The sequence below is a fragment of the Chaetodon auriga genome, chromosome 22 (genome assembly GCF_051107435.1).
Source record: "Chaetodon auriga isolate fChaAug3 chromosome 22, fChaAug3.hap1, whole genome shotgun sequence".
In the NCBI taxonomy this organism is placed as follows: Eukaryota; Metazoa; Chordata; class Actinopteri; order Chaetodontiformes; family Chaetodontidae; genus Chaetodon; species Chaetodon auriga.
In genome coordinates, this window is record NC_135095.1 from 19,765,001 (window position 1) to 19,785,583 (window position 20,583).

At 49.9% G+C, this 20,583-nt stretch overlaps 2 protein-coding genes across 4 annotated transcripts in view; one reads left to right on the top strand and one right to left on the bottom strand.

Annotated features, from left to right (window-relative positions):
- phf21b (PHD finger protein 21B) overlaps positions 1-13,428 on the top strand; it is a 68,807-nt gene extending 55,379 nt beyond the window's left edge. The window contains exons 5-17 of one of the 2 annotated variants that reach the window (XM_076722619.1): positions 5,358-5,450; positions 6,050-6,382; positions 6,485-6,613; positions 6,776-6,827; positions 6,932-7,008; positions 7,100-7,154; positions 8,000-8,022; positions 8,314-8,472; positions 9,063-9,129; positions 9,219-9,322; positions 9,929-11,003; positions 11,094-11,205; positions 11,428-13,428. In XM_076722619.1, coding sequence (XP_076578734.1) covers positions 5,358-5,450; positions 6,050-6,382; positions 6,485-6,613; positions 6,776-6,827; positions 6,932-7,008; positions 7,100-7,154; positions 8,000-8,022; positions 8,314-8,472; positions 9,063-9,129; positions 9,219-9,322; positions 9,929-10,183 — 1,347 coding nt within the window. In that variant the 3' untranslated portion in view covers positions 10,184-11,003; positions 11,094-11,205; positions 11,428-13,428. Of the gene's footprint in view, positions 1-5,357; positions 5,451-6,049; positions 6,383-6,484; positions 6,614-6,775; positions 6,828-6,931; positions 7,009-7,099; positions 7,155-7,999; positions 8,023-8,313; positions 8,473-9,062; positions 9,130-9,218; positions 9,323-9,928; positions 11,004-11,093; positions 11,206-11,427 lie in introns of those variants that run through there. The other variant, XM_076722620.1, reaches the window with a different exon arrangement.
- A 420-nt stretch (positions 13,429-13,848) lies between these two features.
- Positions 13,849-20,360, bottom strand: LOC143315134 (rho GTPase-activating protein 8-like). Of its 2 annotated transcripts, none has more exons than XM_076722621.1 (14): positions 19,301-20,360; positions 18,953-19,136; positions 18,285-18,338; positions 16,975-17,118; positions 16,814-16,901; positions 16,602-16,733; positions 16,422-16,508; positions 16,245-16,343; positions 16,050-16,160; positions 15,879-15,952; positions 15,670-15,747; positions 15,186-15,314; positions 14,978-15,081; positions 13,849-14,348 (listed from the first exon to the last, which is right to left on the bottom strand). In XM_076722621.1, the coding sequence occupies exons 1-14, from the start codon at positions 19,445-19,447 to the stop codon at positions 14,151-14,153; spliced, it is 1,629 nt and encodes a 542-aa protein (XP_076578736.1). In that variant the 5' UTR covers positions 19,448-20,360; the 3' UTR covers positions 13,849-14,150. The 2 variants fall into 2 exon arrangements, with proteins under 2 accessions (XP_076578736.1, XP_076578737.1); XM_076722622.1 differs by having other exon boundaries at positions 19,026-19,136; positions 19,301-20,358.
- Between the last annotated feature and the right edge of the window lie 223 nt (positions 20,361-20,583).

The following is a 20,583-nucleotide window of genomic DNA, read 5'->3' on the forward strand; positions in this document are numbered from 1 at the left end:
TCCCCGCACAAGAAATAACGTCTCAAATCAAAGTTTCTGTGAGTTTCAGAGTTCTTTGAGGTCACTTCTTATAAACTCACCATCACTTTTCATTAATCTTGTTCCTAATTAGGAAAAAGAGCCAGAAATGGTTTCTTCGTGGCCTCTGTGTTGGCTGTAAAAGTGACGTGTCAAAGAGAGAAAAACAATGATATAAAAAGACGCAGAACAAACTGATGGCGCCAATCGTCTCCTCACATGTTCTGCAGGTTTTGAAGGAACCAAATGAGAAAAGCTCTGGATCCACAGAAGCAGTCCTGTGGACACGCTGAGTTTGGAGATATAATGAGGGTTTATTTTGGGACACGGAGACACTGAGACGGGAGGACGTGTCTGTTGGTAAACCCTGGCCGGGGATTGGAGCGGCGCTGGCGTTTAGCGCCTGTTAGCTTGAAGCGGAGGAACAAAGAGGCTACGAGGAGCAGAATGTGTTTGAAAGTTGATCCGGCTTCTCTTTCATGGCTCTCCATCTTTATCCTCTTTCAACACCAGCCAAGGTCACCTCTGCCATCCGCCTCCAAGTCTGGTCACAGCAGAGGAAGGTAGATGGCCCCTTCAAGGGTCCGCTTTCCCGCTCAGAGCCGTGAAAGACGAGCAGGAAACCAGACGCACCGAGTCCAGAACGCTGCCGTGGCGTCAAAGACGAGCTCTACGTTTGTGTCTGCGACGGGAACCGAAACCCGAGTGTTTCCACTGTCCATCAGACAGGGTGCAGAGGGACCTCAGAGCTGATGGTTCTGGTCCCTCCACCCTGTTTAAAAGACAATATGAAACCAGGTCAGAGCGTTTAACTGGTCCTCACACTGGAGCTCAGGGTTACACTGGTTGAACCTTTGCTGAACACAAACGTGTTATTCAGCTGAACAGAGAAACATCTGAGCATCGCCTGAGTCTGCAGACGTTCACTGGCCCTTAATCGAGTCCACCGTGAGGTTCTCAGGGTCCTTTCAGATGTTGGCGAGTGTTTGTTGAAGAGGTTCCAGCGGTCCTGGAGGCTAAAGAGAAGCTTGTAGAGGTCATGGAAGCATCCTGGAGAAAGCTCTGATGAGTCCTGATGAGGGTCTAAGTGTCTGGGTGGACAGATGTCTGTGAGCATGTGTGTCCGCAGGACTCCTTGAGGACGTTCCAGTGGTCCTTGAGGACCATCTGGGTGTCATTTGTGAGGATTAGAAGTTCTTCAGGGAGTCAGGAAAGAGATTCAAAGGGTCCTGGAGGAGGTGCTGGAGGTTCTGGAGGAAGACAGGAGGAACAGTGTTACCATTTTATATGTTGTGGTCCTGCTGGTCTGAGGTCAGCGGAGCAGAGAGAAGATTGATTGATTGATTGATTAACTGATTGATTGATTGATCAGTTTATTAAACATCTTCAGTCTGTGGTCGCTGATTATTTTCTGCTTTTCTCTCATTGTCTCACAGATTTAATCTTTTTGGTTCCATGAAAAATGATCATTTAGAGTTTTAGTTTCCTGACTTTCTGGAATCAGTCAATAACCGATCGTTTCTTTAGAATCAGTCAATAACTGATCGATTCTCCAGAAGCTTCCAGAAAAGGACTGTGATGATGTTTTAAAGTGAAACTCAAGAAGAAAAGAAGGAAAAATGAGATTTAAATGATCCAAGAGAAGCTGAAGTCTGACCTTCAGTCAAAGATGTGAAGAAGACTTTAAGATGAACTCATAAGTTTTGTCTTCTGTTGTTATTCTGTAGGACTTGGTGTTTTTGGGATTTACAGACTCACCTGTTGGCTCAGGTGAACCTCTGACTCTCAGCTGCCTTCACTTCTCACCTGTAAATGCGTAAGAAGGTGTTTTCAGTATCAGTAACTATGAAATGATCCTTTCGGCGTGCAGCAGCTCGTTAAACCTCCTTTAACCTCCTTTGAACCGTCTCTGCGTGGACGATCATCAGACAGAGACGAACGGAGACCAAGTGTCCGCTCGTCCTCACGGCAGCTCCTCGTCCTCGTCCTGCAGAGTTCATCTGGACCTGAACCTGAGAAGCTTCTTCCGGGTGAAGATGGAGGACTGAGGGCTGGCGTGGCCTCGCACAGCGCCCTCCGCTGGCAGCTGCGGGAACGACACCTGCAGAGCTCTGAGCCGTCCTCTGAAGACTCGATGCATGTGTGCAGGTCTCTGTAATCCGGCATGTGACACGGGGACACGGAGGAACCAGAGGAGCCGAGTCTGAGCTTCAAACGAGTGCAGCTGATGCTCAGAAACACGCACTTTATGGATGACGGAGCAGAGAACGCCACGCGAGGCCTTCAAGGACCTCTGAAGATGACATTTACCTTCAAAGCTGAACGCTTTGCTCACACGTAGCTGCGTTCAAACATCCAGACGTCCTTTGACTTCCACTCGTTTCTGTACGATATGAAAAGACATCAGAAGAAGTGTGGAACTTATCTGACTTTGATTTGTCAAGTTTTTATAGCAGCTTTCAACAATTCAGACACAGAAAGACGAAATAGAAGCAAGATCTAAAGAGAAGAAAATACAATTTCAGTCAGATACACTAAAGAAGATTAAACTGCAGAACATAAGTTACAGTGAGAGACGTGACGAAAACGTCCCAAATGTAAGTGAATAACAGGCCGACCAGCGAGATGAAGCGATGAGGTGGGAGGTTCGCGGGACGTTTGTGACAGGCTAGCTTGAGCTCGTCAATCACAGCTGCTCCTCCAATCAAATGTTAGAAGAATAACTTCTGAATCATCTCGAAACGTTTTCATCCGTGTGTCAGAAGACACGGGAAAGAGCTTTTATCTCGACATGTCGCTCACACGTCATTAGTTGTGTTTTTCTGGAGATGAACTGGGAACTGGAGCCACCCAGTGGACAAAACCAGTCACTGCGAGAAAAACATGAAAGGATCAGAAAGAAAGGATCTCGGTGTCTGAACGCTGAAGACTTCGTCTCTGCTTCAGCGTCTTCACTCTGAACGCTGAGTCCACGTCAAGTCAGAGCGAAAGACATGAGACGTGTCTGTTTAATCCTTCCTCCTACTCCTCCTCCTCCTCCTCCTCCTCCTGTGATGACAGGACCAGTGATGGCAAACTGGAGCCTCAGCCCACCTTCAGCCGACAAGTTCATATCCACTTGTCTCTCTGACCCCCCTGAATGGTTTCTTTTTGTCCTTTCATGAAGTCTCTTCTGTCTCCAGTCCAATATCTGATGGGACTCTTTCTCAGACGTGTCCCCTCCGACGCGCCGTACACTTCGATGTGATGATGAAGATTTATTGGCTTTAATGTGCTGTTTTCTCATCTCATTGTTCAGACGTTATCTTTTACACTCTGTCTGTCTGATATGTCCACCTGTCTGTCCCTCAGCCACAAATAACACTTAGCTGTTTAAACGAAAACCACGTATTCTCAGTTCGTCCTCAGTTTGTGTTGAATTCATGGAAAATCAGTGTTATGGAGGAGCCTCCAGCTCACAGTGGTGTCAAAGGGAGCCCAGATGTCCCTTCGGATCTGGACACTTTCCCAGACTCCCACTGTGTTCTGGTCAGGGGTCTCGTGTCCATGAGACGTCCGGAGCTCAGAGCCTCCACAGCTCTGCTGACCTGGCATCAGTCCACCGTCACTCTTCATCACTCCAGAAACTTTCTGTTCCACCTCAGGAGTCATCAGTCTCTGACCAGGTGACACCGAATCAGGCCACAGGGTGTGCTTAGCTTAGCTTTAGCTTAGCACAAAGACTGGAGGCAGGGGTAAACTGCTAGCCTTGCAGTTTGCACCCCCCCCCCCAGTTGATCACAGTGGGTTTGTGAGACCTGTGGGAGGAGGATGGAGGAGGAGGAGGATGGTCAGAGCTGTCATCTGCCTCAGCGATGGGCTCGACTTTGGGATTCAGAGAGAAGAAGAAGAAATCGTTAAAAAAGGAGGAAATGACTGGTCGAAGGTTGTGTTCACTCTTCACGCTGGAGAGGAGGAGGAGGAGGAGGCCCCCTAAAGAGAAGGTGCTTAGGTTTGGAGAAAAGAGGAAGCAATTACGAAAATGAAAGGCCTCGCACTGCAAGAATTTTCATCTCGGCAGTTGCCATGGGAACAGGCCTCGGCCGCCTCCTCCCCCCTCCTCGCCGCGGCACGATACAATGGAACGAAGGGATTTTCACAGAAGAAGAAAGGAGGGGAGGGGGCGAGCCGTGTTCCAGAGGGGGGAGGAGGAGAAAACTTTCCTCTTTTCTGATTTTTGAGCAGCTGACAGGAACAACATGGACGCCGGTTCAGTGTGACAGGAAGTGAGTCTTCCTCAGATCAAACGGTGACGAAGCTCTTTGTGCTGACTCAGTTCACGCTTTTCACCGCGGCCTCGTTAGAACCACGCCTCCATTTCTCCTTCTCTGGATCTGATGTCATGAAGGCTGAGCTTCACAGATCAGTAAAGACGAAGATGAACAGAAGTGAAAATAATCACCAGTCTGTTCCAGTGACAGCACTTCGTCTTCCTCCGCTGTTGTTTGTCCTCTGCGCTTCACCGTAGTTTATGTCGGTCAGCCGTTAACCTCAGCGCCACTTTGACCTGAAGCCAAGCTGCGGTCGATGGCGGCTGATCTACAGCCTGAGCCTCCGGTCTGAGCCCAGAAACCTTCATCAGGACGAGCCGCTCGTCGGAGACTCAGGACGCAGGACGTCCTCTGCAGAGCCTGACCCTGAAGGATCAGGTCTTTGTCTCAGAGGACACCTGACTCTGGATCACAAACACTCTGATGTTAGTCTCTCCTCCATCATAACGTGGATTTCCCAGCATGCAGCAGGTGTCAGGTGCACAGAGTGTGGTGTAGCAGGGGCTCCCCATGTGGTCAGTCGTGGTTACTACAACAACAACTGAGAGGAAAACACAAAAGATGTTTTTCTAGCAGCTGAAATCCAGACAACACACACACACACACACACACACACACACACACACACACTCTGAAAACACTCACTGAGAGGTCAGACTCATTTCCCACAATGCAATGCTAAACAGACATGGCAGATTGTGGTGAGACGGCAACAAAGATTTCAGGAAGAAAGACACAAACACACCCATAAAACACGCCTGGACACGCTGTGTGTGTGTGTGTGTGTGTGTGTGTGTGTGTGTGTGTGTGTGTGTGTTGTACACACTGTGGCACTGATCGCTTGTTAGAGCTGAAACTGATGAATCAATGACTTGACCAGCAGAAAATGAACTGTGAGTGGTCGAGCTGCATGTGTTGTATCATTTCCTGTCGTTAGAAAACAGTGTGTGTGTCTTGTTGTGTCATACCTGTGAATGAAACACCTGAATGTGTTTCCCGCTCTCAATGTTGTGTTTGTGTGTCTTTCAGATGGTGGGAACTCTCACTGCTGTGCCCATCAAGGTGCCTCAAGTCAGCTCCCTGCACCGGCTGGCAGGACAAGCAGCCACTGTGCTACCTCAGGTGACACCCCCCCCACGACACACACACACACACACACACACACACACACACACACACACACACACACACACACACACACACACACCCCTCCTGTGTGAGAGCAGACACAGCGTCATCAGACTGATGAAGTCGATGTTGAAGCTGCAGCGTGTGCAGACGTCCAGCAGGTGGCAGCACAAACCTCCTCAGACTGATCTGACAGTGATTCTCAGGATATGAAGTCAAACGCTCATGTCCCGCCCCTCTGTCCTCTGATTGGACGACATCAGTGACCATGAGGCTAAGCGTGTGATTGGCTGAAATGTTGCCTTCAGTTTGTCAGTCTGGTCCAGATTTCAGTGATTTTCAGCTGTTTTTAACCAGTTTGACTGAACTGCTGATCAGGAAGAAGCAGAGAACATGAAGCACTTCTTTCACTGAGGCGTAAAGTCAGTGTGAGTGTGTGTGTTAAACACATGTATCTGTGCCGGGAGGCGTCCCGGCCGACCAATGAGAAGACTCAAAAACAGCTCTGTCGTAGTGAACTGTAGCTGCTGAGGAGGAAACGTGAAATCCGCCTGTCGAGGCGGTCTAACCTCCTCGCTGTGGTCTCCCTCCAGGTCAGGCCAAAGACCCAGATCCCCGACAGCCTCCCCCACAGTCCCTGTCAGGAGCTGCAGCCGCTCAGCCTGCAGAGGGCCACGGCCGTGGTCAGTCCGAAGAGCCAGGGCCCCACCCTGCCCACCGCCAACAGCACCTTCAGCCCCGACCACCAGCCCAACGGCCAGAGCGACGCCTCGCCGCCCCCGGCTCCACCGCTCGGCCCGTCCGGAGGCCCCGACTCTGGCGGCCCCGCCCAGCACGCCTCAGCGGGCCCCGGCGTGGCATACGCCATTATCGCCGCCTCCCCCGCCACCGGCAACGGAGTGTCCGCTGTCAGCGAGGCCGTCAAGGTGCAGCCGCTGCTCCTCAGCTCTGAGCCTGAAATCTGCATCAAACAGCTCAAACACTGACAGTAATGATGTGTGTGTGTGTGTGTGTGTGTGTGAGAGCAGGTGATAATTATCCAGCCGCAGGCTCCCAGCAGCACTGAGGGGTCCCCGGGGGCCCAGGCTGACCTCCCCTCACAGGAGGACCCTCCGCCACCGAAATCCCCCTCGCAGAAGAAAGACGAGGACCCCGAGGTGAGACAGACTGAGACCAGTGATCCAGGTGATCCAGGTGATCCAGAGAGCACCTGCAGATCTCTCACTGGTCCTCAGACCTGATCCAGACTGTCTCATGAGGACGAGCAGCAGTGGACTTCCTGTCTGTGACTTTTTATTAACGTCGTCTCTCTCTGACAGAAAATCGCCTTCATGGTCGCCCTCGGCCTCGTCACCACAGAACACCTGGAAGGTGAGCTCACACACTTCCTGTCACTGATAGCGGTCGTCAGGCGATTGTCGCGGTCTCACAAACGCACGGAGGCAAACAGCTGCTGATTGTTTTCTCCTGAACAGAAATCCAGACGAAGAGGCAGGAGAGGAAGAGACGAAGCACAGCCAACCCAGCCTACAGCGGCCTGTTCGAGCCCGAGGTCAGAGACGGCGTCCGCCTCACACTGAACTTCATCGGACCAATCAAACCTTTAATCCTTCTTCTTCTCTCACTTCCTGTTCTGTCTGCAGCGTAAACGTCTGGCATCACATTACCTGAACAGCTCGCTCTTCCTGTCGGCACGAGGTAAAACACACCTCAGCAGACTAACCTGCACACACCTGAGACACACGTCAACGTGCACCTGTGCTTCACTGTCAAACTCCTCATCTGATCGGAGCGTTCACAGAAACGTTTCCTCAGATTTCAGAGATCGTTTCTGAACAAACCTGAACTCTGTTTAAAATCCACCAGCAGACTTCAGAACAGCTGTTAGCATCAAATGAATCTTCATCCTCGTGTGAATAAGAGGCTGAAAAATGGAAGAACAGACGAGATGTGACGCGCTGATCAGAGCTGAACACAGCCATGCTCAGTTTCCCCTGTGCTAAGCTAAGCTAACCATGTGCTAGCTGAGGTCGATGTCCTCTCAGTGTCTGTCATCTGAACTTTTCCTTTAAAGGAACATTACGCTGCTCTTTGCCATGAAAATGAGGCTCACGGTGATTTGATGGTGCGCTGCCACGTCAGCGCAGAGCGCTTTGCGGCGCTACGTCACCACCACCAGTTATGTGTCTGCAGCTAGCTGTAAGAAGCTAGCTCTTACGGAGTACGACGCCGTTATCAGTGGAGAACTTTGAGAAATAATCGGCTGCAGGACGACTTCCTGTGAGGAACATCAGCTGCTTCGCCGTCTTAAACTTCAAGTTGGCTGTTTTTGATCATAATCCCCGTCAGTCGTCTGTCGGTTCGGCTGGAGTCACCAAAAAAAACACTTAGGTTTGATGTTTCTTTAACTGATGCCTGAACTGTGTCAGTCTGTCTGTCTGTGCTGCGTCACGGCTTCACCTCTCACCTGTATGTCTCACCTGTGTCTCACCTGTGTGTCTGCGCTGCCACTAACCTCTGCTCTGCTTCCATTCACATGCCAGACTCTGAGGACTTCTGCTGGAAGGTAGGTCACATGACTGATGATGTCACGTCTGCTGTATGTTGAGATCTTTTCTTTCAAATGAATAACCATCATCACGAGTCAGACGCTTTAATTTGAAGGAGTCTCGACCTGCTGCTTCCTCTTCCTGCTGGAGCGTTACTTTTCTTTGTTCGGTGTAGCTGCAGGAACGTTTTTACTCCAACGAACTGAAAGAATCTGCAGACAAACGGGCTAAAGATGGAAAGTCATTTCTCTGCTCGTCTGACTGAACTTTGTTTTCTGCTCGTGGTGTCGCTGATGGCTGCTGAGCAGGAGGACTTGGAGCATGACGACCACTGTGCCGTCTGTAAGGAGGACGGCGAGCTGCAGCCCTGCCACAACTGCCCCAGAGCCTTCCACCCCAACTGCCTCCACCCGCCGCTCAAAACCCCACCCAGAGGACCCTGGTACTGCCCCAAGTGCCAGAAGAAGGTATGAAGGCCGCGATGTGCTGATTCCAGACTGAACGCAGGAGGTGAAGTCACCTCAGGACTCGAGTCCGACTCAGCCTGCAGGAACCAGCAGAGGGTTTAACGAGACGGTTTCCAACCAAACAGTTCGAGATGTTCAGATAAACATGGAGCTACCGCCGGTTAGCTTAGCTTAGCATGGAGACTGGAAGGGGAGGGAAACAGCTAGCCTGGCTCTGTCCACAGCTCCTCTTCTAACAGTGACAGAGCCAGGCTAACTCTTCCCTCTGTGTCAAGTCTCTATGCTAAGCTATGCTAACGAGCTGCTGGTTGTAGCCTCACATTGACTGTACAGACGTGAGTGGAATCAATCTGAACATCAAAGACAGAGAAGAAGCACGTTTCCCACAGTGTCTGTAGCTTAAAGCTGAAGTCAGGATGTGTTAGCCTAGCTTAGCATAAAGTGAAAATATGCATCATGTTTAGATGAGCTAATAGACGGCTTTCAGCAAATCTTTACTCTTTACGGCTGAAAATCCTCTGAACCTTTAAGACGTTTCAGACGCCGTAAACTGTTTGTTTGTTTGTTTGTTGTTTGTGTATTTTCTTCAGGTCCTCAACAAAGAGAACATGTCGTGGCCACAGAACTTTGTTCAGTCCTACGTTACACACAAGACAGGTGAGAAGCCGTCCACTTGATGACATCACACTGCTGTCACCTTCACACCTGTGCTGATGACGTGTGTGTGTGTGTGTGTGTGTGAGCAGTGAGGCAGGAGGAGAAGCGACGGCTGCTGAGACGAAACAACGAGCTGAAGAACGAGTGCGCTCACCTGGAAGAGCAAGACAAGAAGCTCAACAACACACTCAAAGTAAAAACACACGATGTTTGTTCTGACCTGCCAGGACCAGGTCCCTGTGCGGACCTGGTCCCTGTGCGGACCACTGCAAGACCAGGTCCGCACAGGGACCTGGTCCTGCAGTGACCTCCATTTTTAAAGACGTGTAAACGCTTACACAGGTCTTTAAAAATGTTTGACCAATCAGCACACACCTGGCCCTCACATGACTCAGGGTTCCTCTGGTGCTGCTGGAGAACAGGAGCTGAGAACACGTCTTGTCGTAGAGAAAGCGCCGTTGTGTCGTACAGCTGCAGACGAGAACTGAAGGTGTGAAGCTGCCGGAGTGGCCTCGGCGGCGGCGAGCGTCGCGGGTCTAAACCTGGAGCTGTTCAAAGGTTATTAAAATCAGCGGACAGGACGATCATCCAATCGCTGCTCTGTGAACGTCCAGTGATTTTAATGGACTTTGAACAGACAGGAAGTGAAACGCAGCCGTAAAGCCGTTAAAGAACGAGTCGGTCTGTTGCAGCGGCGATGTGACGCAGCAGCTCCTAACTAACCAGTTAAATCCACAGAAAGCGTGACCGGTTGTGCCGCCGACAGGAAGTTGACTGTGTGTTTCCTGTGTGTGTGCAGCAGTGTATGGACCTGAGGGAGCGCCTGCTGGGGCAGCAGAGGGACACTCAGGCGTCGCTCGAGCGCCTCAAAGCTCTCATCAGGCTGATCCAGCGCGACCAGCTCATCCAGGTCACCATGACCACCACCGCCACCATCGCCGCCTCCCTGCTCTCCCAGTCCTGGATCAAACCCACCAGCGCCGCCGCCCCGGGCCCCTCGGCCACGCCCCTGCAGAAGAGCCACGCCCACAGCCAGGACGACGCCAACAACTAGCCCCGCCCCCCGGCGCCGGAGGGCCGCGGTGTTTTTTTTTTGTTTGTTTGAATAATATCTAAGCGTGTTTCCTCCGGAGAAGCGGAGAACAAAGAGCCTCGACCTCGATCCTCCACTCGATCCAAGTGTTTTTAAAGCGACACCTTCAGTGCTACGAGATTTTCTTTTTCGACTTCTTTTCTATTTCTTCATGTTCTTGGCCTTAACGTATTTACGACAGGAAGTCAGACGGCAGAGCGCCGCGGCGGCTCGACGGAGCTCCGGTCCTTTTTTAAACACAGGTGGAATCATTGTTGGCCGGCGGGACGTGGACGGACGAGGCGGAGGACTGTACAGATATATCTGAGTAGATGTTTGTCTCATTCTCCTACGAACAATGTTTTTGCCATAATGATTCAGGAAATGTTCCATCGTGTATGTAAACGCATACGAGCCTTCAAACAAACAGAGAATAACCTTTTTCAGTATTAATAGAGTTAAAGTCAAAGAAAAAAGTATTTAAGATAAAACTACAGAAATTAGCATTTCTAGTGGAGATTTTAGTATTTTCATGCTGATGCCTGTTGATAAATGTAAGTTTGGAGTATTCAAGGGATCACTGTACATACGTTGTATTATTATTCTTCTTCTTCTTCTTATTGTTGTTGTTCTGATCATCATCGCAGCTTTTCTTTGGTTTTCAAACTTTACTCAAGTCACATCTGAGACCGAGGCGAGTCCCTGTTTACCTGTTTGTTTCCTGTCGACGGCAGAAAACGACAACAAACGGCGACGCAAACAAAACGACAACATAAACGACGAAACAACATGAACGCCGTTGGTTTAAGAGAAACATGGATCAGCTGATCCGAGCTTCGCGGCGAGCTGCTGACGCTAACAGCTGATCAGTGAACGACGGCGCCGTTTGAAGCCGGAGTCTGAATCTGAACGAAGCTTCTGTTTCCTGTCGAGCTTCAAAATGTCAGAAAAGGTCAAAGCGAAGCGAGAAGCTTCTTGGAGGCGTCCATGTGACAGGACGTCAGGTGACGTCTGCCGTCCGTGTGACAGGACGTCAGGTGACATCTGCCGTCGCCGTCCGTGTGACAGGACGTCAGGTGACGTCTGCCGTCGCCGTCCGTGTGACAGGACGTCAGGTGACGTCTGCCGTCGCCGTCCGTGTGACAGGACGTCAGGTGACGTCTGCCGTCGCCGTCCGTGTGACAGGACGTCAGGTGACGTCTGCCGTCCGTGTGACAGGACGTCAGGTGACGTCTGCCGTCGCCGTCCGTGTGACAGGACGTCAGGTGACGTCTGCCGTCGCCGTCCGCAGGAAACAAAAAGGACCAAAGCGTTTGTTCACGGCTGCACTCGAACACGTCAGCGCGACGCATCGTTCAGCCCCGCCCCCTTTAACCAGTATGGAAAATATGCCAAAAATCCTCTTTGTTTTTGTACTGGGATCGTTCACCTGGGATGGTTCATCCCAGTTTCATCCCAGTTTTTGTACTGGGAGCGTCCATCGTGCTTTTTCCTTCCTGCCTGTTTTCTATTTTTTTACGGAGCGTTTGAAGCCTGTTAGTCTGAACACTGCCTCAAGTCCAAATCCTTTCACATCCAGGGTTTTCTGTCAAACTGCAACAACACTTTGACTGTCGGCGGACCCGGAGGACGGGGCGGCGTCCTGAGGCGAAGCGGGACGCCGCCCCGTCCTCCGGGTCCGTCTGTCTCGCTAGTCTTCCTGCTGGTCCAGAAAGGTTCAGTTTAAGTGTTCAAACGTAGATTTAGTCCAGTTTTCAGTTTTCTGTCCTCGCCGGCGCAGCTCTGCGACCCGTTAATGCACAAACACGAACAAATGGTTTCAGAGAGAAAACGCCTTCGCCATCGAACAGAAGAGGTTTTCGGATTCATCAAAGGAACCGAAGCGTCGGCCAACGAGTTTGACTGAGAGGGACGACAGAAACACGACGAGCGGACGTGACATCAGCCTCGTACGATAACATTCACCACGTTTCCGCTGCAGCCAATCAGGCGACAGAACCACGTCTGACGACCAGTCAGAATCCAAACTTTCCATTTTCAATCAAACAATCGAACAAACTGATCTAAAAACGTTCAAACTAACGACGGCGTCGTTAGCGATCCGTCATTTGGTGAAAACGTTTTCCTGAGCGAACAGTCGATTCACTCGCAGTACAACTCGCAGTGCATGAAGTAACACGACAGGTTTGAAGTGTTTTAGGAGGCTCGGCCGAGGGCGGAGCCTGGACGGCCACGTTTACCACGAGAGGACGTCGAAGGAAAGTAATACTGCACTCGGTACTGCATTAATGTGACGGCTGCAGTTTCAAACTAAGATCATCAAAAATGTAAGTAAAGTAAATTCTACCTTCACACTCTGACAACATTCAAATATTCCAGTAATAAAACGCGGTCAGGTACTCTTACCGTTGAACCGGTGAACAGACGCGGCGGCGGCGGCGTGGTCGTCATCAGAGGCGTGGTCGTCACTCAAACCTGCAAACAGAATTCTTTCACATCAAACCGATCAGATTCGTCTTCATATCGAAGGTTTTCCGTCCGCAGGTCTGAACTGTGAACACCATAAAACGCCGTCTTCTGAGCGGCGGACTCGTCCGGGCCGCCGCCTGCGGGGGAAGCGGCGGAAACACGAGAACGTTGAACCAAACTGCCTTTAACGAAGAATAAATCATCATCAGGAGAGAAACCTCAGAATGTACCGTGATGCATATCGAGTCCTCGCTGAGAGCCGCAGGACCGGGACCAGAGTCCAGGTGGAACCATATCAGCGCTCGGAGCCGCGTCCCACCCCGACCCCCGACCCCCGACCCCCGACCCCCCGACCCTTCATCCGTTTGTAGAACTCTTCTCCGGGAGAAACTGTGCAGTGCTTAAACAGATCTATTTTAATACACGACACAACATTTGAACAAAAAGAGAAAAACGTTGGAACATTTTTATATTCTTTTATCGAAGAGCAAAAAAGGCGAACATGGGTTTTCTATCGTTTGCCGGTTCTGCATCCCGACTTTCGCTCGCCACGTTCGATGTATTCTTTTGCCACGAGGAGGCGACGGCGACACGTTTAGGTGGAAATGAAACGTCTGTTGAAGTAGATCTTTTCTTTGTCATTACTGCGGGACTGTCCAGTGGATAGTGTGTATAGGAAGTGTTTGTCTTAAATATGCCAATGTAGTTTTTCTTCTTTACGATGCATTAAAGAGTCGATGGTGGACGTCGGTCAACGATTCAAGAGTAGTCTCACTTTTTTGTACCAAGTTCTTACGAAAAAAAGGAATCGTTAATAAACAAAACTCAAGAACAGAAAGTTTGATTCAAGCGTCTGATTTCACTCCACAGCCTTCCTCCTCCTCCTCCTCCTCACTGACTGAGTCTTTATGTAAATTTGTCTTTAATCTTCTGTTTTTTTCTCTTCAGACGTTTAAACTGAATCAACTGAAATCAGAAGAATCAAAGTGACTTTTTATTCTTCATGGAAACAGTTTGAGTTCAGTTTGTCAGAAAAACTAGTTTGGACTTTACGGAAACACTTTTCTGAATCTGAGTGTTACAAAACGAACGTGAAAGTGTTTTTATGTTATTACGGTGAAATAAAAGATTGTTGGACGACAGACGATGAAAACTCCAACATTCACAATAAACAGTTTGTAACAGATTACTTTTTAGTGTTTGCTCATCTTACTAATGCTAATAATGCTAATGCTAACTACAGCACTGTCAGAAACTACTTAGATACCCAGATGTGTGTGATCATGTTGATTATTAAATACTGCAGTAGAAAAACTTCAGAGGTCAAAGTATCGCTGACATTCTGTCCTGAAGGTGGCGCTGCAGGAGCGCTCAGAGCGGTCCACGTTCTGTCCTGATGACACCTTACAGTCTTTGGGAATCGTTCTCTGCAGACGGAAAACGTTCGCTCCCGGAGGACGATCGACCTGCGGGCGCCGGCTCAGGGCGTTACCTGTGCAGGTGGGCAGCGGGAGCCGAACACGGTGTGGAAATGCTCCACGAGGATCTCGGTGAAAATGTTGACGGGGGTCAGAGCGGTCAGCGAGACGGAGCCGTGACGAGGCCAGACGAGGTTCACCCCGAAGACGCAGGCCAGGTTGGACGGACTCATCTTGTTCTCGATGCTCGCCTGAGACACCTGGTGGCCAACAGAGGAGCAGCAGTCAGAGGACAGACAGGATGTCAGAACAGTTCAACACTGTCAGAGGAGCTGCCACAATAAACTTTATTTAAACAGCACCTGACAGACAGGAAGTGACTCCACAATAAACTTTATTTAAACAGCACCTGTCAGACAGGAAGTGACGCCACAATAAACTTTATTTAAACAGCACCTGTCAGACAGGAAGTGACTCCACAATAAACTTTATTTAAACAGCACCTGTCAGACAGGAAGTGACTCCACAATAAACTTTATTTAAACAGCACCTGTCAGACAGGAAGTGCAGCTCAAAGCGCTTTCAAACAGAATCACTGCTGAGATTCGTGTTCAGCTCAAACTCAACGTTTCGTCTTTGTTTTCTGTGATTAAAGTCGACCGCCTTTCCACGTGTCGTCATGGTTACTGCTGTCTAACTTCCTGTTTTATCATCTTTTTTCAGAAAATGTTCAGATTCTATTTAATTACAGAAGAAACGGAGACAAATGAGCTCCTGTCTGCCTGTTCTGTTCTATTAGAGGTAAACGTTTGAATTAACAACAATACTCAATATGATTCATCTCTCAAAGTGATCAGGTGACTGGATCACATGACTGGATCAGACGTACCATGTGGAGGAAACACAGCAGGAACTTGGTCACAATGAAATGATGTTCAGGAAGACTTTCAACAATCTGTTTACACCTGGAGACCCTCAGACTGCTCTCCACACCTGAGAGGGGAGGAAGCACATCATCATCATCATCATCATCATCATCGTCATCACCACCACCACCATCATCACCACCATCACCGTGGTCTTCCTCCTGCACTCACTGAGGATGTCCAGCACCTGGCTGTAGACTCTGAAGGTGAGCAGCGGTTCAGGAAGCTCTCTGAGGAACGTCTTGAGGATCACCGCGGGGACGTGGACGTCGGCATACTCGTCAAAGTTCACTGGTTTCCCTTCAAACGACACGACGAATCTTCATTAACACGCCGACCTTCATGCTCGTAAACGTTCTACTTTTTTCATGAATCAGCTGAAGACAGAAAGGACCAAACACACCTGTGGAGAATCTACCTGAGCCTGAAAGAACAGAGACCTGATCCACAGACAGCTGAGGCCGGACTCAGGTCCTGGATCAGGTCTCTACGTCAGGAGGATGAACCTGCTGAGAGTGTTTAAAAAACTGGTCCAGGACCAGTTTCATGATCTCAAGTTGATCCTGTGACTTCCTGTCACTCTCTCTCTCACACACACACGCACACACACACAGATATAAGGCCCCTGCCGTTGAGAAAGGGAGACCCCACTCACCCAGGTTATAGAGCTTCTGGATGTCCTTGATGAGCTGAACACGAGCTGAACGTCTGAAGATCCCCTCAGTCCTCAGACCTGATCCAGACACACAGAGACGTCAGCAGACACACTGCTGGACGCAGGACTGGACCCTCAACCAGAGTCCATTCACAAATCTGGAGCTTTAGCTCACACTGTTACTGTGATGCTATGAGGTGGACGCTCACCGTTCTCCTTCAGGTAGGTGACGGTCTGGCTGAGGACAGGTGGGATGACGGCCTCTCTGTTCTTCTCTCTGATGCTGTCAATCAAAAAGGTTTCAGTGACTCTTCTGTCACAGCGTCGATCGACAAACAGAAACCAGGAGAATTCTGGGAGGAGTTTGGTGCGAGACTCACTACTGCAGGCTGACTCCAAACTGCTGCGTGGGCAGGGGGGGTCGAGGCGGGGGGGTCTTCGCCGAGGGAGGGGGTCCGTCTCTCAGAGCGGCTCGTAACTTCTCGTCGTGTCTGCGAGAGACGAGACACAAACAACAGCTGGCGGTTTCCTGTGCCGTGATTCGCCGAGTCAGCGTCTGTGGGCGGAGCCGTTACCTGAGCACGTCGCCGGGGATGACGAGCTGATCGTAGTTCAGGTGCTCCCGCAGCTCGGCCAGGTAGTTCACGTACGTCACCTTCTTCCCGAACTTGTGGCTGTGGAGAAACAGGGAGACTCTTCAGCGCGACTGACGGCGGTCTGAGCTCCGACAGGTGAGCCGCAGGTGTGTTTACCTGATCAGAGGTTTGAAGATGTTCCACACGATGCGGATGAAGTTTGTGGGATGAACGACGTACAGAGCCTTCAGGTTCTTCTTGTACCTGTGAGTAGACGCACGCACACTCTGTTACAGTGCCAGTGAACTCAGCCACGATTAAAGACACAGAACGGCGGCGGCGGCGGCGTGGTCGTACTTCCTGTCGAACTCGCTGTACGCCTCTCGGAGCCACTTGAGCGACGGCTTGTTGCTGCTCCTCAGACCGTGATGGAAGTAGACCAGGATGTAGTCCATCTCCACATACTGGTCCAGCGTGAACCTCAGGTACCTGCAGAGGGAGGCAGACCATCGTGAGGCTTTCAGGTGAGCGCCAGGCGGCGGGATGAAGACGCTTCGCTCTGAACGTACTCCAGCAGGCGCCGGTGGTTCAGCTGGTGAGACGGAGGCAGACAGCAGCTGCTGAAGGCGATCAGCTTCCTGCCGTAGTGGTCGTCACCTGCGGAGGAAACAGGTGACTTTGACGTGTCGTCTCTATGACGGCAGAGCGAACGCTCAGGTGAAGCGCTGACCTGACACCTGGACGATGCCGTGTCGAGCCACGTCGTAATACGGGTGAGAAGAGGCGGGGCTGAGCGTGGCGCTGGGAGGAAGTGACGGACCGCCTGCGACGCTCCGCTGGGCCTCCTCATCCTCCTCTTCCTCCTTCTGAAGCTCTGCAGATTAAAGGAGAAGCTGACGAAGAACAAACACTCTGAAATCCACAGAGACAACGTTTGAAGGAAGAAGGTCAATCACGACTTCCTGAAGAGAAAACGCCAAACGCTCGCCGCCACACAGACGACGGACTGGAAACCACCTTCAGCTGCGTGTTTGTCCTGCAGCTCAGAGGAAGTTTCTCATAAACACAGAGCTGCTCTGATAACAGACAGGAAATGATGGTCTGAACAGGGCTGGGGGGGGGGAAGAGGAGGAGGGGGAGGAAGAGGAGGAGGACTCAAACATGTAAAACAACATGAAGAAGAGCCAAATAAAAAAAAATCCTCCATAAAGTCACTGAAACGACATTCACTCGAGTACTTCAGTACAACTCTGAGGTACTTGTACTCTACAGCAGTATTTCTGTTTTATGCTAATTTCACCACTTTTTAACTTCACGACGGCTTCGGCTTCGTTGCAGATTCAGATCAAAAACGCTGAATACAATCAGCTCATTGATGATGTACTGATTCAGGTTCACATAAAACTTTATTGATCCTCGAGGATCGATCGACAGTAAACAGGAAACTGATCATCAGCTGTCTGCAGGAGTACTTTCACTTTTACTTCTTCAAGTGATGCAAATACTTCAGTCTCTCACTGACTGATGTTTCAGAGCTCGGACTGTTCTGGGATCAGTGCTGTACGTGTTACACAGTATTTCTACACTGTGGTACTACTACTTTAACTTAGGTCAGTACATCAGAGTACTCCTTCACCCACAGTGATGTTTAGAGCTGCAACGATGAGTCCAAAGAAATCAATGACCGATCACTGACGATCGATCGATCGATTGATCATTTTTGATTCAAGACCTCAAAGATTTTCTGTTTCAGCTTCTTAAATATGAAGATTTGTTGCTTTGAGCAGATTAATCAATAAAGAAACGATGACATTAACATAAGAGGGAAACGTCTGACTATTGATCCTCCTGCTCCCTCACTCACTCATTCACTCCCTCCCTCACTCCTTCACTCCCTCCCTCCCTCCCTCACTCATTCACTCCCTCACTCATTCACTCCCTCACTCATTCACTCACTCCTTCACTTCCTCCCTCCCTCACTCACTCCTTCACTCCCTCCCTCCCTCACTCATTCACTCCCTCACTCACTCACTCACTCACCGATGTCTGCCAGCTGCTCCAGATCTGCCGCTGACGTCATTCTGATGGACGAGTCTGATCAGGAGGGAGAGTCGATCAATAATCAAAGTGCAGCGATCGTTCAGAGGACCCGGACTTCACTCAGGAACTGAGTACGTTTACTGCAGTATGAAGTACTGTACTCGTACAGTACTTCATACTTTTACTACATGTATCTGATGGCTTCAGGTACACGTTCAATAAATAATCAATAAGTCAATGCTGATGTTTGATTCTACCTAAACTCTATGGACGCCTCCTCCACCATCACTGATTGATCAGTGATCAGGATGTGACTCACGGGACATTCTGCATGAGGACTTTTACTTTTGGTACTTTGAGAAACTTTCATACTTCAGTATTTCTACACTGTTGCAGTAACTTCCTGTGTACTTCAGTGAAGTATCCGAGTATCGTTCGATTCAGGTCCTGACTTTTATGCAATTATCGATTAATTTCACGGCAGAGAGAAACGGACACCTGAGGTCAGCTGACCTCACGGTTTCCCTTCAGCGAGCTAACGCAGCCGCGCGCAGGCTAACAGGTGAAAGCTATAATTAGCATCGTAGCAACACCTGAGCAGGTTCACTGACCGTCACACCGCATTCATCAGAAACAAACCTCTGCCGTAAACCGTCAAACAGATTCACCTGCACACGCGTCGTTTGACGTTTCATCCGGTCCACGAGGAGACAAGAAGCCGCTCGAGGGACACTCACTCACCTGGTCCCGGAAGAAGGCTGCCGTGAATAACCCGCTACCGGCAGGTACGAAGCTGATCAGAACTTCCTCAACTGACCGCCGCCTGGCACTGCGCATGCGCAGACCAAACCCCTGCACAGAGAAAGAAACGCCTCACTTTACTTACATACTTTACTGCATTTTACGGCGGGAATACCACAGAAATACTGCGTTAGAGGAGTTTTGGAGGATTAAAACAAAATAAAATCAACTGAAAAATGGAGAAGAATTTTCTGTAGAATATTAAGTTCACTCACACACACGAACGCAGCAGGAACATTGATCCTGGAATAATGATCATTTATTTCCAATCCATGAACAGACAGCAGTGTCTCAGAGACAGACCATGAGGACGGGGACAGGAAGTGGACGAGGGTCAAACCTGATGAGGACAGAGAAATCATTTCAAAAGGATGAAGGTGAGGCGTCACGTCTCCGTCCTCTTACTGCTTCATTCAGTCCTGTGACAGGAAGCACACTGTACTGACTGAACCTTTACCTGTACTGAAGTACTTTCAGTGTGGTATTAGTACTTTCAGTGAAGTGAATCGTCTGAACTGACGAGCAGACGACGTGTCGGGACTCATCTCTGAAGCTTTTTGCTGAATGTTTGCCCTCGTTTCCTCTTCGGCTTCCTGGAATCAGCTTCGTGGTTTTCTGCCATGTTGGCTCAAAGCGTCTCCGTCCACGTCCGTTATTCTGCGTCTGTCTCACCTGCAGGGTCTCAGGTGAAGCTTCGGTTCCCCTGAGAACCCTCAGTGTGGAGCTTCACGGTTTGAGGTGAGAAGGTGAATGTTCTGCTCAAAGCGTCAGCGTTCACATGAAGACCCTGAACGACGTCGTCAGCGTTACTTCTGACGCAAACCAGTGTTCAGCCTTCAAACGTCTGTCTGAAGAACATCCACCTGTGTTCCTGAGGCTTTACACCACACAAGAACTTGCTGGGAGGCAGAGACGAGCAGCACAGGTGAGCAGCACAGGTGAGCAGCACAGGTGAGCAGCAGAGGTTCTGCTGATTGGTGGGACATCAAACACTCTGAACAGCCTTCAAACACTGCAGAAATAATCCTTAACAGCACAGAGTGTCTGGACGGAGGTCCCTGACAGGTGACTTGTTTTCTAATTTACATGTTAAAGCATTTTGTAAAATCTGTTTCTTTTAACATCACATGACTCTTTGATGTGTGGATTCAGTTCCCCTTTAAAGTCCACACACACATTCAAAGGCAACCTGACGGTCCTGCAGGGGACACGATGAAGACCAGGAGACAAAGTGGTTTTCTTTTCAGTTCTGTCTCAGATCAGCTTTTGCTGGAGGCAGCAGAGACTCTTCATCTGATTTGTGTTCAGATGAAGCTCATGAAAGTCAAACAAACCCTTCAGTGTTTCCTGCAGCTCCACAGCGAAGAGCATCAGGCTGCTGAAGGCGAGGAATCCTGACACCTGCTGGACGGAGCTGTGCACTGCAGCAGCTGCTCCTCAGCTGTTTTCACGTCAGGACTCTGAAGGACACAAAGCTCCTAAACCTTCATGAGGCGGA